This window comes from Capra hircus, chromosome 22 (genome assembly GCF_001704415.2).
Source record: "Capra hircus breed San Clemente chromosome 22, ASM170441v1, whole genome shotgun sequence".
In the NCBI taxonomy this organism is placed as follows: domain Eukaryota; kingdom Metazoa; phylum Chordata; class Mammalia; order Artiodactyla; family Bovidae; genus Capra; species Capra hircus.
Window position 1 is genome coordinate 29776202 of NC_030829.1, and position 21077 is coordinate 29797278.

The window sequence follows — 21077 nt, forward strand, 5'->3', positions numbered from 1 at the left end:
TTTCCCCCTCTTTTTCCACGTTTCCAGGTTGTTTGTTTGATGTCTGTCATTTCTGTTCAGTTACTGGACCCTAAGGACAAACCAAGTGGCTGTAGGTGGCACACAGAAATTAATACATTGAGCGGCTTTTGGGACCTCCCTTGCTCCCTCGGTGTGTCCACAGCGCCCAGCACCTTAGTAGGCACTCCCTAGACATCTGGAGAGCAAATGAGCTGCAAGTTTGCAGCGCTGAGTACGTGGAGCTGGGGAAACCAGGACAGCAGAGCGGGTGTCTCCGACCGCAAAAGACGTGCGGGCGCGTGCGGAAGGCAGCAGCGGCGCGAGGCAAGGGGCTAGCCGCGAGCGGGGCGCCGCGCGGGGGTCGCTGCCTGCGTAGCGCCCCGAGTGGGGGCGCCCGGGACTACGGCGACACGTGCGCGGCAGGGACGCCAGCAGTCCCTGCCGCGAGCCGAGCCCGGGCAGGCGGGTGGGCGCGGGGGTGTGCCCGCGCCATGCCCCCCGCGCGTGCGGCCGGCCGGGCGGCTGCGTGAGTCACGGCGGGGCTCGCCTTTATAACCGCCGGCAGCGTCGCGCGAGTGGCCCGCCCGGCGCTCTGCGTTCCTCGCTCCAGCCCGTGCGTCCCCAACGGCCCCCCAACAGCCGCCCAGGCCCGAGGGCGCCATGAGAAGCCCGCGCTGCGCCCGCCTGCTGCTCCTGCTGCTGCTGCCGCCGCTGCTGCTCACACCTCCCGCCGGCGACGCCGCGGTCATCACCGGGGTAAGCGGCCGGGGCGCACCTGTCCACCCGGGATGCGCGCCCTCCTCGTGCCGCGGGGTCGTGGGGGCGGGAGACGGAGTGGGGACCGCGACCGGGAGGTGGGGCCACGGGAGGGTTATCCCGGCCCGGGACACCTGCCCCACTCTCCCCTTGGAGCACCTGGAAAAGCGCCCTGATCCCTAGGCAGCGGGCGGCCAGGACATCGGGCGCTCCCTGGAAGAAGTGACCACAGTCGCTCCCCACCACCTTCTCACGCTTGCCTGCCCCTCTGTCCTCGTGTTTGGTCTTTTTTTCTCGTAAGTTGAAAGAAGTTTCCTTTGGCAGTTTTCTCGAGCACTTTCCCCCGGCTTTTCCAGCCTCTGTCCTTAAAATTTAAGTGCTTTAAAATGCTAAGGGGCAAGACCAGTACCCCCAGATCCTGGGAGACTTAATTCTGCGGTTGAGGAGTTTGCTCCCCAAAGCATCCTCTACAAAATCCCTTTGAAATAACTTGGTTCAAGGTCATGAGTGCACTTTTGAAAAGCAACGTGGGTCCTTTCTTCTGAGTTCCAGCGTTTTTCATTTCCCTCCGCCAACGTCCTGAGCTTCTCCTTGTAAAAGTTTTCCGTCTCCTGTTCCTGATAAAGCACCTACAGTGCTTTGGCTTAGTTATGGAGGAGGTGATCCTGTAGATATTTCAGTTTAGAGAGATGTCATCATTTGTGGAAGCAGGAACTAGTTCAGTTCTCTCCTAGGTCCACCAACAATTTTCTTTGTGTGGATCCGAAGGATAACTTTACAGCACAAAATGAAAATGTCTACTTTGTGCCAACAATGCAGAATCGCTACCATTTCCTGACTGTTCAACTCTTCTAAGTCTGAAAGTATTTTACACCCCCATTAAATTATTTCAAATATCCAAGTTCACATAATAGGGTTTAAAGAAAAAACTTTTATGTTTGAAATGATAGTACACAGATAATGAAATACCATTTAAATTTAAGGAAAGTGTCATTGTTTTGAGAAAATTAAGCACTATTGTCCCCATGTGCTTATAGCACATTGAAAGTCCTTGTATTATAACAGTATTTGGTTACAACCAATAGATATTTGGGTTATGGCCAAGAGACACTTAATTAATAAGTATTGTGATATTTATCAGTATGGTTTGTAGAGGTATTTACAGATATAGATGTATTTGAATAGCTTTGTCAGTCCATGTGGTTGAAAAAAAGTTTCTACAGGTCTTTCTAATACATGAGAATTGAAATCTGATTGGTTTTTCCCCATCTTCCCCTGCTGGCTCTTTAAATTTCTCCTAATCCTCTGAGCCCCAAATTCCTTTGTAATATAAGTATCTTTTTGTTCCATTCACAAGACAACACCAGTTGAATAGATTTGCAGTGGGTTAAAGATGAAGGGCATTAAGAAACAGCTGTCTAATTAAAAATATATAAACCTATGCAAGTCTTTGTAAGTATTTTCAAAAACTGAATCTTTCTTGTTACAAAGTGAAATCTTATCACATTGAATGTTTATCTGTTAAAGTTTAAACTGGCCTTATACGATTATATGTGTTGTTTTTCTTGTTGCAAAACAGTGCTAGAAAATAAAAGAATCTTTAAAATTTCTCTAAAACAGCATGGCAAGAAAGAAATACAGTTATGTTTCCATGACAGGAACCATCTGGAGTCAAATGAAAAACCTAGTAACTTATCTAGATATGTCATCTCTAGGATGTTTAAAATCCAAGTGATTGATTGAAATTTCAGAGATTTTGGCTGGATTTTGATTGTCTTATTAAAAAAGCTAGTGGGACTTCAGAATTCCTGGTCTTGAGCATCTGTTGAAATAAAATATTACCTAAAACCTCCACCTTAAATATTTACTTTTGGGGGAGTAGTAATGTGGTTATTTTTGAATTGATTTATATGTCCACATAGATTTGTTAAAACTGTATTGAAAAAGATCGTATAGTGAATATCTCATTTATGGAATGTAATGGGTACCTATGTGTGATTTCTGATGTTCAGATAAAAACTGGAAAAATGGAACTGTTTTTATATTTTCCTATAAATGTCCAAACATCCCAAGATGAAAATTGCAGTTTTTATCCAGTACTTGTTTTAAATAGCCCAAGAAAAAATTCTAATGGGGGAAATAAATAACTCTAAAACAATATAGCTGATTACTTTAATAAAAAAAATAATGAATAAGATCTTGTATCCCCATATATTTGTGTTTTGAGAAGTTATAGCTGTCCAAAACTAAGAACTCTGAAGAAGTATCTTAGTTGTTTGCATTAAATCTGTGCTTAAATTTGTCTAAATTATAGATTTCTTAGCTTCTATGTAAGAAGTACATATAGTATAGGATGTTCTCACCTTAACACTAACAACAGATTACTGAACACCATTCAAACAAAGCATCCTATTTATGGATGGTTCTAGGAAAGAACAATAGTTCTTTGGATCTATTTTCATGCAAATAAGTTTATACTTCATTATTTACTTCTGTTTAGTCAAGTGAGGAAATTCCTCCATAGTTGATTCTTTGATTATATGTGTTTACACTTTTTATATTAGGAACAAGTGTTTTGAGTATTCACTGATGATAACTGCATCTGTCACTTGCATTTCTAAATCTGATGGATCTCAGAATAGTTTCATTAATCTTATATTGTACACATATGTATACCCTAAGCCAATAATTTCCTTTTTTGCAAGTTACTCACCTGAAAAAAAAAAAAAAGGGTAACATAAGGCAAAAGTCTTGGTCTGTCCATTCTCAGCCTATGAAATTTCTTTCTTTCAAAAGGAAATGGTGAAAATCAAGTCAGAGGTGTGAGAAACGTCAAATCTCATGAACCAAAATGCAAATATTTGAAAGAGAAAATGAGTTATACTTTTAAATTTACATCAGTATTTTAATGGATCTGGAGCATTTCATGATAGATTTAGAGACCATTTAAATCTCTTTTTTAAATTGGGCCCACTTTATTCTATAGTTAATAGTTATAAAATCTTGTGATTCGGTTTATGTATTTCCTAATGGCCAGTATAAACTTCAAGTTCAAAGCTGTTTCATCCATAAAGCACTAGAAAAAGAGAGCTGATTTTTTTTTTTAAGTGTTGGGGTTTATAATTTTCATATTGTATGGGCCATTATTTAGGCTTTTTTTTTTTTTTCACCAAGTGGGAAAATCTCTGATCAGATTTTATTGTAAATATGTTCAAATAAATGATTACAGTTTTTTTTAACATGTAAGATTATTAAAATCATAGCTGTGAGATATTATAAGAGCTTCTTTTTTTTACTGCTAATTTTAGCCTGAGTCGTTCTGATTATCTTTATTTATCTGTTTGCTTATTACATTTCAGGCCTGCGACAGGGACCCCCAGTGTGGTGGAGGCATGTGCTGTGCTGTTAGTATCTGGGTTAAGAGCATACGGATTTGCACACCGATGGGCAAAGTGGGAGACAGTTGCCATCCGATGACTCGTAAAGTTAGTATATATGTTTTCTTGTTTGTTCTCTTACATTTCAGTTACTCAGCTTCAAGCAAGGCCTCTATGACATGAAATGTGCTAGAAATTGGAAATCAGAGAAGATGAAGTGGAAAACCTCTTCCATTCTCCTCTCCATCTGAGAGAAGTGTATTCTTACCATCCTTATTTAACTGACCATTCACATATCTTTGTTCTCATGGCATTAGAAACATTTCATAAAAATAATTTGAAACACTGAATTTTGCTTAACAGTTTAAGGATATAAATATATATTACTTTTGGATGTATGAATATATTTTATATCCTAAAAGACCATTTATTTATATATATTACCATTTATATTATATACATATGTGTGTGTATATATATAAAATACTATGTATACTTCTTTGCTGAAATCAGAATAGGAAAGCTCTTGAAAACAGTTTTAATGTCAGACCTACTGAAAAGGCAGAAGCACATAAGTTTGTGCTTTGGGTTTGCAGAAAATGATCCATGATGCAATCACTCTTGTATTTTAACTTGAAAGTCCTACATTTTGACTCTCTCCACAGGATGCAATGTTCACAACCCTGGAGATTCATGATGTTTACCTTCCCAATTTATTTTACTATCTAACAGCTCAATATCACAATGACCTAAACACCATTTTTGGAAAGTTGTTGACAAGAAGTGGCAGGAGTGAGGCAGGATCAGATGGGGCTGCAGAGGTTGTGTCCTCCGGCGTTGCAGACTCCCCTGTCTGCAGGGGCCAGGGAGCTGTGTGGGACTCGCTGAAGTGGGTGGGTGGCAGGTAGGAGGGAACAGAGAAGTCTGTGGAGCCTGGAGAATCCGTGTCCTTCAGATACAAAACATTTGAAACCCAGAATGGGCCCAGCCAAATCCCCCAGGGGTGCCAGGCTGCAGATGCTCTTCTTGTGCCGTCAGTACATCCTCACTTACCAGCAGCTACATGGGGTCCAGGGTGCAGGGGTGGGTAGGGAGCGATGTGTGTGTGCGGGAGGGCATGTCCCAGGCCTGGGGGCTTGTTAGAGGGGAGTTCAGTCCTCTGCAGTGTTCTCTCTCTACCCATCACATCCTCTAAAAAAGGTTAATATTCTCAAAGCAAATTGAATTCTGCCTTCTGCCTTCTTCTTTTCCCCACGTGTGGCTTAGGGTTTAAAACTGAAATGGAGCCAAGTATCTTTCCCATACTTCACAGTCACAGATAACAGCTAAGGTTTTGACTCTATCGGAATGAAATAAGGAAATAAGTTGGGGTTTCACTCAATGTGCTGCAGTGGGGACCCTGGTTGTTTCAACGCATCTGAAGATGGCCTTGGGCTCTCCTGTGGTTTCCTTGAGAAACACTTCCTGTTGCATTGGTACTATTCCTCACCGTTGTTTGACCGCTTGAGCCGGTGCTGTCGTTTGTAAGCATGATATGCACCTTTTATTCCTGGCCATTTTGAGACAGGAAAGGTTTCAAAACTGTTAGTTGTCTGGTTCTGTGCCAAACCACTAACCCCATTCCCCTTGTGGGGGTTGGGGTAGGGAGGTGAAGCCTGCCCAGCCGCCTTTGGCACTGGTCTCAGTTTTTTTCATCAGCCTTATCCAACACGAGTCGCCTTTTGTCCGTGGGAGTCGCTGTCCCTTCAAAGTTGACTCTTAATTCACTGTTCTTTCAGAATTAGTTGTCTTTGTACGTTATTAGTATAACCTCGGGCACCCCAGCTGGTTTGCTAAAACGAGTCAAGAATGACACATTCTGGGTAACTATTTTTGTACAAACAGCAGTTGCTACTTGCTGTATGCCCTGGTGCACCAGATCCTCAATAGATGCTAAATGTTGTGGATGTGTTTCTCATTTAATACAAGTCTGTGAAGTAAGGTTTGGTTTTCTCCCATCCTCTGTACAGCATTCAGACTCACAGGGGCTCAGTATGTGGCTGAGGTCCCAGGTGATAGGTCAGAGAACAGGCTCTGAGTTTTGCTCTGTCCGTCACTCCACTGGGATCTACTTCAGTGAAAGCTGTGGTCGTGTTTAATTTGAACTTTTTTTCAGTGCAGCTAACCCAGGTGGATTTGTGTAGGGAAGATGCTCCCTGAGATAGCGTATAATAGTCCAGAGTTGAAATCTGCCTCATCCTGTAGTTCTGATGAGGTTTCCAAATACTGAGATATTTTGACAAGAGAACAAGATTCTATTTTCCTGGTTCCTATAGTTTCTAGTTCAGGTTTAGCGCAAAGTCAGTTTTGAAAGAAAACAAAATCATTCTCCTGCCATAAACCCAGGAGCATCTCTGTGCTGTGTTTTTAATCACACTTTTGATAATAAAGTCTAAGATAACAGATTATGGTTTTCATAGTAAAATTAAGTGATAAAAGAACTGAAAGTACTGAAAAAGTAAGATGTTAATGTCAGATCTGAACTTACCCCCATTCAGATAACCACTTGAACCATGTTTTTAGACCTCAATATTACAGCTGTTCATATTGGTTATTTTACTGTCTGGAAAATACTTTTTCATAAGTGATTTCAATAACCTAGTTCTTGTCCCAGAGTTGTTACTTGTTCTGAGTGAAATTAACTTATCCTGATGAAAACCTAGTTCTTCCAGAGTACCTTTCAGCTATATTCTATTCAAAGCAACTTAAGAAAAAACAAACCCATTTTAAAATAAATATGTCCTGATGAGACTCTACTGTAAAGTTTTATAGTTCATTAGTAGATGGTAAAAATATAGATGGATGCTGTATAAAAGTTCTTTTAAATAGAATGTGTTCATTACCTTCCCCCCTCCATTTTCTTTTTGCCTTCTAAAAAAAAAAAAAATAGATTAACTCTGATTGTGGTCACAGGGACTGGTGTATTAGAAGCACAAGACTATGAATAGGTGAGGACTATACCTGCTCTAATTTTAAACTTTCTATTATGGTTTGGCTTAGACATTAGCCGCTGATATTTATTTTGATAAAGTGAACAGTATTTGATGAATGAAATTAAGACCTATAGGTAGAAACTATTGAATTCATTTTACTATTTTGTTTCTGATGTATCAATTAGACAGTTTAGACACTGCTAGGCTACAATTTTGTAATTGTAAAGTTTTTAACTTCGCATTTGATCATTCAAAAATAGAATAAAATATAAGTCTACTTGAAAGGAATAGGATGCATGCTTTCTAAACACATTTTTAGGTAGATAGTAGTTATAACGTGTATTGATTTTTTTAACAACTCATTTTTAATAATTAAGAGTGCATTATTAAATCACATATCTACTGGGAATACTTTGCTGTTTATTGCCTTCTCCAGTTTAAGAAACACTAGTTTCTATTAGTACCCACACTTTTATTAACAGAGCTTACAAAGATTAGTCGTGTCCATCCTATACTGTTTACTCACGGGCTTTAGAAGTTTATGTGATGAGTACTTTAATTCCTTATTATTTTATTAAAATATTAAATTTAATCTATATTTCCTTCAAAAAATTAATCTTATTTTTAAATTTTGCTCCATTTTTTATGTTAACATTTTTTTAGCACTTGCTTTGGTTTTTTATTTTTGTTTTTGAGCTGCACTTTAAAACTTGATTAATCCAGTTTCCTTTTCTGAAGAAAATAATTTCCAGTTGACAACAGGACTTCTGAGCCTGGGCTTTTCTGACATTTTAGACGGGATGGATCTTTGTTGCGGGGGTGGCCCTGGGCATTGTAGGATGTTTACTAGCGTCCCTAGTCTCTACCCGCTAGATACCGTTGCACCTCATCCAAGTTGTGACCTCCAGAATGTCCTCTAAATGTCCCAGCGGGCGTTGCAGGGGGCTGGAATCACGCCAGGTGAGCACCACTGTCTAATGCTTCATTTACTTAGCCTTACAACACACAGCATAGGAGGTGCCGCATCTTCACCTCTAGGGAACTCATCAGCCACCCAAGCACACAACTTCTTTTGCCTTCATCCACACAGGTGCTGGTGGCTGCCACACGATTGCCAGGATGTGTGTGTGTCGGGGGGCCCTTTGACCCATTGAAACTACCACTCTATTTCTTGCATATCTTTTATGCTCCTCTAGTCCCAGAGACTCAAGGTTCCCCAACTCAAGTCCAGTTCCATACAACCAAGGAAGCTGGCCCATCATTCCCTGGTTTTCTTTATTTTTTCTGGGGACACTGTGCAGTGGGAGACCCAGGTCTGTGTCGGGTCCACTTCTGTCAGCACAGGCCCCAGGTTAACGTGATGCTCACAGGAGGGGGACAGATCAATAATTGTACATTTAGGGTTCTGAGAATATATGTACTGTGTCAAGTTGCTTCAGTCGTGTCCAACTCTTGGCGACATTGTGACTGTGGCCTGCCAGCTTCCTCATCCATGGGATTCTCCAGGCAAGAGTACTGGAGTGGGTTGCCACTTCCTTCTCCAGGGGCTCTTCCCGACCCAGGGGTTGAACCCACATCCCTTACGTCTTCTGCACTGGGCAGGCAGATTCTTTACCAGTAGTGCCACCTGGGAAACCGTGAGCATATGTGCCTATTCCCAAAAGACAAAAAAAAATGACAAGAAACCACACAGTGGCACTCATCAGAACTATTAAAACCAGAAACTGTGGCAGTGTGGGATTTGTCATTTTTATTTTATGCACTCATACCATTTGACTTTTTTGAACTATGTACTTCTATTGATAAAGTGGTATGAAAACTGGTTTTAATAAGGAAAAAAATTATTGGGCCAGTGCTTTTTATGTCACGTGACTCAGCTTTTCTTCAAGTATCCCATTGTGTTTCCTTCTTTAACGCAATTGACTCTGTTTTGAGAGATAGCACAAATACTATTTTGGTTTCATATCAGCACTGTTTCTCTTTAAAAATGCTGCAAATGTGTTGGACATCATGCCTTCTCACGAGTGCTGAAGCTTCTGCCTTGGTAACTCCTAGAATTTGCTGATTGGAAATCTATAGTATTAGAAACATTGGCTTGAGTACATAGTTGATCCTAAAGTAAGCCGTCATGTTGGTACTGAATGATTAGCTCCTTGGCTGTATTTATACGTCTAAAGATGCATCTTCTGTGAACACCTTCTTGTGCATGTGTGACTGTCAAATTGCTACTAGGTTTGCCATACATGAATGTAGAAATAGCAGTGAATGGGCCAGTCAAGAAATGGGCAGGTATCTACAGCGTGTTCACCATGTCAGAAATTGTAGTGTGTGCGATTGAGAGGATATAGATGGAGGAGAAAACTGCTACAGGCTTATCCAGTGTAGAAAAGCTCGGATGAAGGAGGGAGAAACACAGGCTGAATCTTGAAAAAGGATAAAAATAAGAAAAGGGCACCCAGGTATAAAGGGACCTGCCAGTCTAATCACTGTGTTAAATTGAGTTGCAGCAAATCTAGGTTGATGTTTACACAATCATGATGCCCTGGGTAAGGAAAAGAATAATAGACATTTTTGAAGGTTTCACAAAAACACTTGACCTTGAGAATACATTGCCAGGGCCCTTCCTAGACCCTAGAGGGACCCTACATAGGCAAGAGCCTTTGGTTTCTGAGTTTGGTGACATTGATCAGTGCCAGGCAGAGAGATTTAGGATGAAGGTGGAGCCCCATGACCTGAGAGGATCACCTCTTTACCCCTCAGGGAGGTCACAGACAATGGTGGCATTGGGGTAGAAGACAAGCATTTGACACATATATTTTTGAGTGTGTCTTTTGTACCAGGCTGAATGTTAATGCACTCAAAACTAAAAGATTCTCTTTTGTTCCCAGGGCCTGGAGTCTGGGCCTGGTGGTAATTTGAAGAGGATGGAGATGGGTTTGACTGTGATATGTTTCTTCTGTGGCTTGATGACCTCGGTCAGGTGTGCTGCTTCACCTCAAGAGGAAGCCACTTAGCTTGTGTCACAGGGAGGCAGAAATCTGGCACCCGGCTTTAACATGGCACTCAGACATCACGCCTTTCTGTGGCTTGGCCTGTGGCAGGCTGCCAGCGCGAGTTATTTCTCTTTCCTGCTGCTTTGGCTGCTGAGAACCCACATGGCAGGCCCAAGAGTGACCACAGTGTCGAGGTGCACAGAGCATCAGACTGAAGCCTTGAGTGCGTAGTAGCTGAAACTGTCTTACTGAGTGTCTGTCACTGATATGACACTCCATCTTGGGTAGAGGCCTTTCTTGTTTGACTCCTTGCTGTATCCTCAGTCCCTAAAAGAGGGCCTGACGCGCTGGTGACACGCAGTCAGTGTCTGTTGAACGAATGAACAGGAGACACCTGGTTGGTGTCCTCCGTGTGTAACAGTTGGACATGCTTGTTATAGTTAGCACTCACTTTTTCCAGGCTCTTGTTCCTTGCCGCCTGTGCTTGTTCCTCTCAACCTCAGCACTGTGGACATTTGAGAACAGGTAACTCTTTGCCATAGGAGGGGTCCCCTGAGTTGTAGGATGTTTAGCAACACCCTTGGCCTCTATCCACCAGATGCCCCCTTCCTGCACTGTGACACACAAGAACGGCTCTGGACATTGCCAGCCGTCTCCTGGGGCAGCATCACCCCAAACTGAGACCCACTGGTTCATGCAGTAGTTTGGGGCTCAGCGAAAGGAATCTCTCAAAATCTCTAGGTCAAGGTCATGAGTTATTATGTCTCATGTAATTGAGACATAATAACTTGTAATTGAGACATAATAACTTGTAATTGTCCAAGCCGTTCCTGCTGCCCCCATCTCCTCTGATATATTCTCAGGGGCAACAAATGAGCCGGCCTTCCGTGGACCCTTTGATGCACACAGTGACAGAACCATTCTAGCCCATGTCTGCATGGGACCGATGGCCATGTGCCCCCATGTAGACACTGCCTTTAGAGCCTCGAAAGTAATGCTCTCGCAAAAGGACAGAGGAACTGGGATGGTCCCGCCTGTTCACCACGTGCCACCCCCACCTGCCTACTCTTCCCTTTGTATTTATTGATCTCAACCATCTCCCTGGCCCTTCCAGAACCATTTGGGAAATGGAAGGCAGGAAAGAAGAAAGAGGAAGAGAAGAAGAAAGAAAAAGGTAAGGAGAACATGAGCATGGTAGCATCCAAAGATAATGCCCAGAATAATTAGCCTTGACCATTGCTGAACACCCATAGAATTGGACCCATCCAATCAGTTCAACCTGAAAATAAGGTTAGAATGGTTCTGCCACTGTCTGCAGACAGCCTTTTGTTCAGCCTTTTGTTTGATGCAGAAAGAAATGATTTCGAAAGCATCTGGAAGATGCATCTCAAGATTTTCTTGTAAGGATAGATCACTCGTGTGGGGCAGCCTCTTTTGGTGGAATAGAATAGCAAATGCGCTAGAATGATACCAAAGGAAGCATTTGAGCTGGGAGGCAGGAAGGATGCATTTCTGTGCCGTGTGTCAACTGTGGAAGGACCCCCTGAAGGCATGAGATTGCAGTAGCTGTCCTCTCTCATATTACCCTCAATCGGGTAATTTGCCATCTCATTTCATTAATAGCAACCACTTGCAGGCCTACAGTTTCTCCCTATCCCTTGCAAAGCAGGCAGATTCTCGAGGGGGCACCATTCCTATGGGAAGAAGAGTGGGTTTTGCTCTTTGCCTCTAGAAAGCATACATGTTTTGTGAGTCCTTCACTTGCCCCTGGCACAGAGAATGACCACACCAGTTGCTAGTTGACCCTCCTCAACCTAGCTTCACCCAGGTTCGAGCAGGTTCTTAGAAACAGCAACCAAACTGTGCTTGGTTTGGTTCAGTTGAACTGTGCTTGGTTCAAGCTTCACCAAACTGTGCTTGGTTCAAGCTTCACTCAAGTTCAGGTGAAGTCACCGAAGCACCAAACTTCACCCAAGTTCAGGTGAAGTCATCCAAGCACCAAACTTCAGGAAGTCACCCAAGCACCAAACTGTGCTTGGTTCAGTTCGGTTGAACTGTGCTTGGTTCAAGCTTCACTCAGGTTCAAGCAGGTTCTTAGAAACAGCAACTGAACTGTGCTTGGGGTGAGAGCAACCTTTTGCTGCTGGCTCTCCTGCCTGGGGTTTGCTCTGCTGCATTTCTGCAAATTGGGCTGCCTCCTTCCCTGATTTTGTTGGCTTACAGGATCTCAGTTCCCTGACCAGGGATTGAACCCGGACCACAGCAATGAAAGCACCAAATCTTAACCACTAGACTGCCAGGGAACTCCCTCACATCTTTGCACAAATCTATGAATTTATACATTTCTCATCATCAGTGAATTTTTATTTGCTTATTGTATGCATGTGGTCATGCCCATAAAGTTATGTTCTCTTCAAGGAGCTTCAGTAGCAGGACACTCTAAAAAAGAATTACATGAGAAAAAGTAAAAGACAGTGTAGCTTGCTGATTCAATGCTTGGTCCTTCAGGTCCACTTGCCAGCCAAGCTTCAAGTTCTGGATATGTGACCTCAGGCAAGTTCCTAACCTCTCTGTGCCTCCGTCTCTCATCTATCAGATGGATGTGATTAAAGTGTTTGCCATCTTCACAGAATGGTTGGAAGGCTGCGAAAGGATAATACATGAAAATAGATGCTGTTGTTTGAAGAATAGTTAATATTTAATAAACACTAACTTGTTATTCAAAGAAATTCCTTAAGAATAGTTTTTTTTCTTTTTAACGTTTCCTGCTCTAACTCAGTTTCCTTTTTTATTTTAGGTTCCATTTTTTGGGCGGAGAATGCATCACACGTGTCCATGCCTGCCCGGCTTGGCCTGTTCACGGACTTCGTTTAACCGATATACTTGTTTAGCCCGGAAGTAATCACTTTAGAGGAGATGCTTTGAGTGTGAACAACCACACAATGTCTAAAGCCTGTTCACCTGTGATTGTGTCAAACAGATAATATGCCAGAAAGAAATGCTATTGCTTCCTCAGTTCTCTAAGTCACATTTCCCTCTTTGATTTTTAAATGATGTTGTACTTTTTTTTTTTTTTGATTGAAAGGGGATTTATATTTTGAATAGAAACATAAAGTGCAGGACATTATGGAACAGTTCTCATTTCCCTGTTTGTGTTTTCATTTGGCTTTTTTTTAAAAATGCCAATAACTCACCCATTTTCACAAAAGTGCAGAGAATACAAATCTGTAATTTTGTTACAGAAATTTTTTTTCCCTAAACATACCCTGCCCCCAGCCCTGCCCCACCACTCACACACACACACACACACACACACACACACACACACACACACCGGGTCTCTTTCCTTCATTCCCCAATGAGTTTTAAGACTCTTATTTTATTGTTTGGCATTTCCCTCCCTGACCCTCTAGCATTTTAAAGTGAGAATCCATATCCTTGAGCTTGCTGGCAGAATTACTGATGAGAATCAAGCTTTTTTGCCTGATACTTAAACAGTGGAAAGAATGTGTAGTTGAACCAGATACCCTAAACTTCTCTTATAGGAAGTAGAGATGGGGCTGCTTCTGAACTTTGACTGAACCTGCTTGTGTAAGTGGGTGCCAGGTCTGCGGTTGACCAGTGTAAGGACAGAGAGAATGGGAAGTCAAATTAATTTAGTCCAGATTTATAGATTTGGGATTTTTTCTTAAAAGACATTTCCAGTACAATACTACATTTATTTCTTTTTCTTTTTATAAAGATTTTGTTTTAACAAAAGTCTCCTAGTTAGAGATGTTCCAGAAAATGTCACTTGAAGAAGATGTGTTGATTTTAATCTGGCATAACACGAGTTACCATGTTAAAATCAGTATTAAGTTGTCATTCAAATTTTATCTGTAACCCGAAGGTCTGTTGTGATGGATTGCCTGATCCTGTCATTTGTACATACCACTATTGCTGTGTAAAAATTCTGTATCAGAATGACAGTACTGTATATCATTTGATTTATTTTTAATATTATATCCTTATTTTTGTCACAGTTGTCAGTTTTTATTACAAGCGGATTTCTATATAGTCCATATTAAAAAAATGGGTAAAGACTCCAGAGTTGGTAATATAGCCCTAACCGTGTGCAGATTTTCCTTTTACATGCAGGAAAGTTCTGTTTGCATGAGTTTTATGATAGTACAGAAATAATGTATAAATCGGTGAGGTTTGGGGGAATGAAGGAAAATTATGACATGCATAACTGTAATCAAAATGGACTCATGACATTTCACTGTCTTGATTCAGCAAATAGTAATGGGTGTTGATCATCAGTGGTTAGGCAGGGTGCTAGGTCCTGGCGATGCCAGTGAAGCCTGGCCTTGAAAAAAACCCAGCAAGTATTGTAAATGGATTCAAATTTGCAAATAAACAGCTTCTGAAATGTGTTTAACTGACTAAACTGGCCATGCCAACCCGCTAACCCACAAAAAGTAATTGTTCATTTTGTAGTCATTTATTCAGCCGGGACTTACAGTTGCATATTACATATAACTTTTCCCCTGGGGTAAGTTGTGCTATAAGTGTATTCAATTTTGCTGTACTTAGTACCATACTTGGTCGTAGAAGGATTATTTTTGGTTCAGTTTAGTTTGCGTTCAAGAAACATTCCTCGGTGAGTTTGTTGGGGAAAAAAAAAAAATAGTCTTCAAGTGGAATTATGGGTAATTTTGCTCAATTTTGCTCAGTGCTGTTTTCACATAATTGTCCACACATCCTTTTTCATAAGTGGTGAAAACTTGATTGGGTCAATCATCTGTTTTCCCCCAGGTTAAAAGACATGTAGCTTTTATAAAAGTTTACTTTTATATATCAACTTAATATTTTAAATCAATACCTAAAAACTGCGTATACACAGCCAAGAGAATATTATGTGAATCGCGTGTAGAAAACTTAGAACTGAACCTACTGATGCACCACCATTCAAAGAAAAACAGAGCTTTGTCATTTGTTACCTCTCTCGTTGGTTATTGTTTTTACTGAGGAGTGTGCTGTTCTATTTGGTTATTACTTTTTAACTTGTTACCAGCACTTATCAAACAGTTGTTGCAAAAAGCTTGTGGTCATGTTTCATGGACAGTTTTTTAAAATAATTCTGTGCAAAGCACTCAAAGCCTTGTGCTATAATATAAAGATGGTATGGTGGTGCTGCTTCTTCCAGTCCCTAGGACAAGCTCCCATGGAAGTTGGAACTTCATAGGCCAGAATTTCTAAAAGTAAGGCAAGGTGAGAATTTATGCAAGAAAACCTAAGTCAACAATCTAGTCTGATATAAATGTTGTGAGTGGATTCCATTCTTTCTAAGGTAGAAATAGATCTTATGGCAGAAGCTACTGACCAAACTCAAATGGATCTTTGGATTTCTTGGCAAAGAAATCCATCGACTTTCATGAAAACTGTTCAGCCTTTTTCTTAACAGCAGCACTTTTAAAAAATTTTATTTTAATTGGAGGCTAATTACTTTGCAATATTGTAGCGGGTTTTGCCACACACTGAGATGAATCAGCCATGGGTGTACATGTGTTCCCCATCCTGAACCCCCTCCCTCCTCCCTCCCCATCCCATCCCTCAGGGTCATCCCAGTGCACCAGCTCTGAGCACCTTGTCTCATGGATCGAACCTGGATTGGCGCTCTGTTTCACATATGATAATATACATGTTTCAATGCTATTCTCTCAGATCATCCCACCCTCGCCTTCTCCCACAGAGTCCAAAGACTGTTCTATACATCTGTGTCTCTTGCTGTCTCGCATATAGGGTCATCGTTACCATCTTTCTAAATTCCATATATATGTGTTAATATACTGTATTTGGTGTTTTTTGTTCTGATTTACTTCACTCTGTATAATAGGCTCTGGCTTCATCCACCTTGTTAGAACTGATTCAAATGTATTCTTTTTAATGGCTGAGTAATATTCCATTGTGTATACGTACCACAGCTTTCTTATCCATTCATCCGCTGATGGACATCCAGGTTGCTTCCATGTCCTGGCTATTTTAAACAGTGCTGCAGTCAACGTTGGGGTACATGTGTCTAACTGTAGAAATGTTTGTGCCAGAAGTGTTCCCCTGCACATCCTCTCATTTAACTGAAGACACCTTCCTTTCCAGCATTCAGTGTAGTGTTTTGTTGGAACTTTAGCAAACCAGACCAGTGATAGATGAAACATACAAACTTTATTCTTCCTTGGTTCTAACATCAGAAATCTCACCCTGGCTCTCTTCTTACTTCATTTTTTAGAAGATTATAAAGTCGGGGGCCATTTCCATGTTAAAAGCAGGATGGTTTTGCTATGCAATGAAGGTTACTGTCTAGAACTGACTAGCAGCCTTTTACGATCTTTCTGTTTCAACCTATTGCGAGTATCTCAGGTAATATCCTCCGAATTAATCTTTCTTTCATTCTTTGGTCCCCTCTGATTTGTTAATCCTCAGCACTCCCTTCTGCATTAAAAAGAATTGCTTTTGTTCTAGTATTTTTTTTAACATGTCCCCAAGATGATAATCTTTAACAGTGTAATCCTTAAAGTGTATTTTCCCCTCTGTCCCCCCGACCACTTTCAGAGTATACATTTCCCCAGGTGAGAGGCACTAATTAGGGTGCTGTTCTTAAGGCACCATTCTCATTTCCATCATCCACCATCTTTGGAGAGTCCGACTTGACGTGTCTTAGATGAGGTCGGGATGTTAGGATTATGTTTTTAAAGGTACTCATTTCCTTCTAAGGCGCACGCATGGCTGAGGGCCACTGACAAAGCGTAAAGGAGTATGTTTCTGTAGAAAAGCTGCTGCGTCACTAATGCTGCTTTATGAGATGCCTGTCGAATTAGAAGTCGCACATGTAGTGAAATGTCTTTGTCTTTTCTTGCAGCCCTCAGAGTAGTTATGATCTCCAGACACAAACGAATGCATTTTCTTTCTCCTGTCCACCCCTCCCATATACTGCTTCTAGAGGGAAGTTTGCAGAAGGGTCCCCCTGGAGCAGTTTAGTGTCAGTTACATGGATCATTGGAGGAGTCAATTCAAAGTTCCTTAGAGTAAGATTAGGGAAGCAGGCCTGGGTCCAGCCTAGCTGGTCCCTTGGCTTTCCTGCAGACTCTGTGGTGGGGCGTGAGGCCCAAGCTTCTTTCTCTTACTCTTTAAATGCACCCTCCCAGGTGACTCAGCTGTTGAACCCCTAAGCAGACACTCCCCTCTACCTGTCCCACTTCCCCATATATCCCAGGATTCTATTTTACTGGGCCCCTAAATCATCACAATGCTTTAGAAAGTCCAATATTGCAGCAAACTGTAATAGCTCACTCTAGTAAGCGTATCAATCAAACAGATATATCACAAAAGATTGAAAGCAAGAAAGTGAAAAATCGTGGTACGAGCATGATTTCTGATGATAGAATGCACTGGTTTACCGTAACGTATACATAAAGAGCATGCCTCTTTTTGTCCACAGGGGATTTTCATCCTTAACGTAGCGTGAATTGCGCCAGCCAGGCAAAACCATGCCCTGATCCTTGGAGTTGCGACTGAGGAGAATATTTCCAGGCATTTTCTTACTGTAACCCAGAGTTTCTCAGCCTTGACGCTTCTAACTTTCTGGGTCAGTTGAGTTTTTGTTGTGGAGCTGTCCAGTGCATTAGGGAGTGTTTAGAAGCACCCCTGGTTCCTATCCTACTGGATGATGGTAGTTCCCCTGAGTTGTGACACCCAAAAGTGTCTGGATATCAGCAAATGTCCCCAGGGGTTAGGGGCTGGGGTAAATTGTCTGTGAGAACCATTGGTTTATCCTGAAGATATTTTGTATCTGCTTGTATAAGGTTTTGTTTCAGTATTGTGCAAAGTTTGAAATGACAGTATTAAAAAAAAAAAGTTAAGCCCCCCAGTGGGGTTTTACAAAATTGGTATTCTAAAAATTAAAAAGAGAAAGCCTATCATCTTGCATTCAAAGTCACGGAGAGGTAAACATTTTGTATACTTAAACAGTGTGTGTACTGTTTAAAGAAATACCAGTTTTAGGTCAGCTCTTCACTTTACTGTGTTTCAAGGAAGACATTTTTATATGAAGTCACTCTTTAAAGCTTGAGGGGAAGGGCTCCGGTAAGATAATTTGAGATGTAACATTTCCCATCTTCAGAGTGCACTAACTTCCACATTGTTGGGATCCAATTTTTTTCTCACCTCTTTGAGAGAAGTAATTTATGAAAAATATTTTTGTAGCAGAAACTCAGAGCTTCCCAGGTAGCACTACTGGTAAAGAACCCACCTGGATCAGGAAGAACCCCTGGGGCGGGGCATGGCAACCCACTCCAGTATTCTTGCCTGGAGAATCCCATGGACAGAGGAGCCGGGTGGAGCTATAGTCCATAGGATCGCAAAGAGTCGGACATAACTGAAGTGACTTAGCAAGCAGAAACTCTCAAAAATTTTATAGGGAGTATTGGAGAAAATTGCGTTTTATTAAAGGTAGGTCTGAATAGCCTTTGAGAAGTTTCACAAGTGGAGTTTTTCTCGGCGCAACTTGGAACAGGTCTGTCACAGGTCTGTCCCTATGGACAAGGCTGAAGTTGACATGAGTGTATGTGGTTCATTCTTCAAAGCAAACAAGCAAAACAATCACTTGTTATTGTGGAATTTCTTAAACATTAACAAAATTAAACACAATTGTTTAAGGAAGCCCCACAGCTCCATCATCTAGGGTGTTAGCAACAGCAGCAACTCAATGCCAGTATCGCTACAGCTCTACCCACAGCCTACCGCACCCTCAAACTGTCACCTCTCCTGTCTTGTCTTAAAGCAAATCAGTTTGGTCCCTTCTCCAGAGGGTCCATGGTGGGATAAGATGGCCATGGCCTGGTGTGTCAGCAGTAACATCAATCCTTTTTCTTTAAGGTGGCTCTCTGCTTAGATATTGCCACGGTCCTTTCACTGATCAACCTTTCCTCCTAAACATTTCCACTTAAGATATATTTTTGAAATCCCAAGTTGGAGTTCGAAATGGAAGAATAAAACATTTTCAGACCCAGGACATGGATATATGAATAAATATTTATTCTTGTATAAATTTTAAAAGAAAATATTTGCTGCTCAAAGTAAAAAAAATTTCAGAAAAATATTTGCTAACTGTGTCATGCTTGGGTTCTGGGAAGTTAAATGTTGCCTATAGACATTAGTCTTTCAGACAACAGATGCTAATACTCTCATTAATTTTCCTGGATTTAGTTAGGGGAATGGAAGTTGTGGCTGGTAGACTTCAATTGTCTCCCACAATTCATTCATTTTCAAATTCTCTTTTTCTTTTCTCTCTTCCCTCTCTCTTCGCGCCTCCCTCCTTTTCCCCTCTACCCTTGCTTCTCTCCCGAGAGGTTTTAGCTGGGCACCTGGGCCGCTCAATATGACATCTCGAGATCAGCAGCCCTTGCCGGATATGACCATATGACCAAGTTCTTAGCAATGGAATGTGGGCAGAAATGATCTGCCTCACTGGCTTAAAAGTAAGTTGCACTCCATCAGGGAGATGCAGCATTGAATCTGTCTACTTTGGAACCAGAGAGGGAAGGCAGGGCTAACCCGCCAGCAGGTTGCAGAGCAACTCCTGAGTCACCCAGCAGCCCAGAGAAGCAGTTCAGCCATTCTGATTCAGGGACTCTGCTAAAACACTTCCACTTCTACCCTAATCAATACAAATGGAGTCATCCTTTTCAAAAGAGCATCATTTGGTTACAGTTAAAACTTCGTTCTGTGATCTTAAACACTTGGTTTCTGCGTTCTTGTTCAGTGGTTGCCCTGCCCCACAAATTGGTTTGGATCTTGGAGCCGATGCTGCCGCACACACTGGGAGGATGTGACAAGACTGAGGACCCACATCACGGGATTGCCTGGTGAGAACAGAGCAGACGTGAGACAGGCCAGAGTGGCACCAGCAAGGCAGTTTGGTTGGTTTAAGTTTTTACTGAGACCAAGAGAGGCAGGGCTGGGTGAAACTTCCTCCCCACTGGGGCTGGCTAGCCCAGGTGTGGGAAAAAGTAGAATGTGGAGTGTGAGGCATGGAGAGTGGTCAGAGTTCAAACATCCAAAGTGGAGTTTTCATCTTTATCTCAGTCCTGAAAAAAATATCATAATGAGAAACTGAAAACCAAATGGAACAAGAATCTTCAGATCAGAAATGGATAAACTTACATTCTTTGGTCACAAGAGCATTCACATTCCACATGCTACGAGAATGTGTGAAAGTATTTCTTGTTGCCTCTGTTTCAAACTCAAATATGCCATCTACCCATAAGAAATTTGGGAGACAGGGAGAGTCCCTGAGGCTCATTACAACAGTACATTCTCTTATGACATTTAAATGAATTTAAATCTCACCAAGAGGTGCTAGGAAAAAAAACAAACAAACTTAAAATGACGAACTTTCAGTGAACAAAGCTGCTCCTCCTACAGTAAAGTCAAGTCATATGCCACTAGCAGAAGATTAGCCTTTGTATAATTGTGTTCCTTTCAATAGAGGCAGGTATTAAATGTATATCTAAAAGTGTTTCATGTCTTTATAAAATTAAAATTAAAAAAATTAAAAATTAAAATTAAAAATTAAAAAAAATCTTTTGTTAGACCACATGTCACCCTGCTCATAAAGGATTAGAACAGTTATGCAAATCAGGTTCTAGAAATAGCTCTGGTATCCCATAATTCCTCAAGCTAGATATGCAAATGAAACAGATTGTGACTGTGGGTTAAAAGAACTACACACTGTACAGTTAGACTCTTGAGTATACCGCTCTTTGGAATGAATGCCTGTGACAAGGGTTCTCTCCTATTTGTTCTTCCTTTTTTCCCTTCTACTAAAAACATTGCAAATTGGTCAGGATTCAGGAAGTATAGGGGGAAAATATATGGGGGGATAAAAGGAAAAAATAAACTTGTTAAATGAAAACGGCAAGGAAAATTTCATCTCCTCGTGT

At 41.5% G+C, this 21077-nt stretch overlaps 1 protein-coding gene across 2 annotated transcripts; it reads left to right on the forward strand.

Annotated features, from left to right (window-relative positions):
- On the forward strand, positions 661–14459 carry PROK2 (prokineticin 2). Of its 2 annotated transcripts, XM_018066688.1 has the most exons (4): positions 661–756; positions 4116–4241; positions 11213–11272; positions 12896–13208. In XM_018066688.1, the coding sequence occupies exons 1-4, from the start codon at positions 661–663 to the stop codon at positions 12998–13000; spliced, it is 387 nt and encodes a 128-aa protein (XP_017922177.1). In that variant the 3' UTR covers positions 13001–13208. The 2 variants fall into 2 exon arrangements, with proteins under 2 accessions (XP_017922177.1, XP_017922178.1); XM_018066689.1 differs by lacking the exon at positions 11213–11272 and having other exon boundaries at positions 12896–14459.

Excerpts from the sequence above, each read along its gene's own strand:
- PROK2 (XM_018066688.1), top strand. The coding sequence starts at position 661 with ATGAGAAGCCCGCGCTGCGCCCGCCTGCTGCTCCTGCTGCTGCTGCCG. Across the intron at positions 757-4,115 it reads ACGCCGCGGTCATCACCGGG|GCCTGCGACAGGGACCCCCA; the intron begins GTAAGCGGCCGG and ends ATTACATTTCAG. Across the intron at positions 11,273-12,895 it reads AGAGAAGAAGAAAGAAAAAG|GTTCCATTTTTTGGGCGGAG; the intron begins GTAAGGAGAACA and ends TTTTTATTTTAG.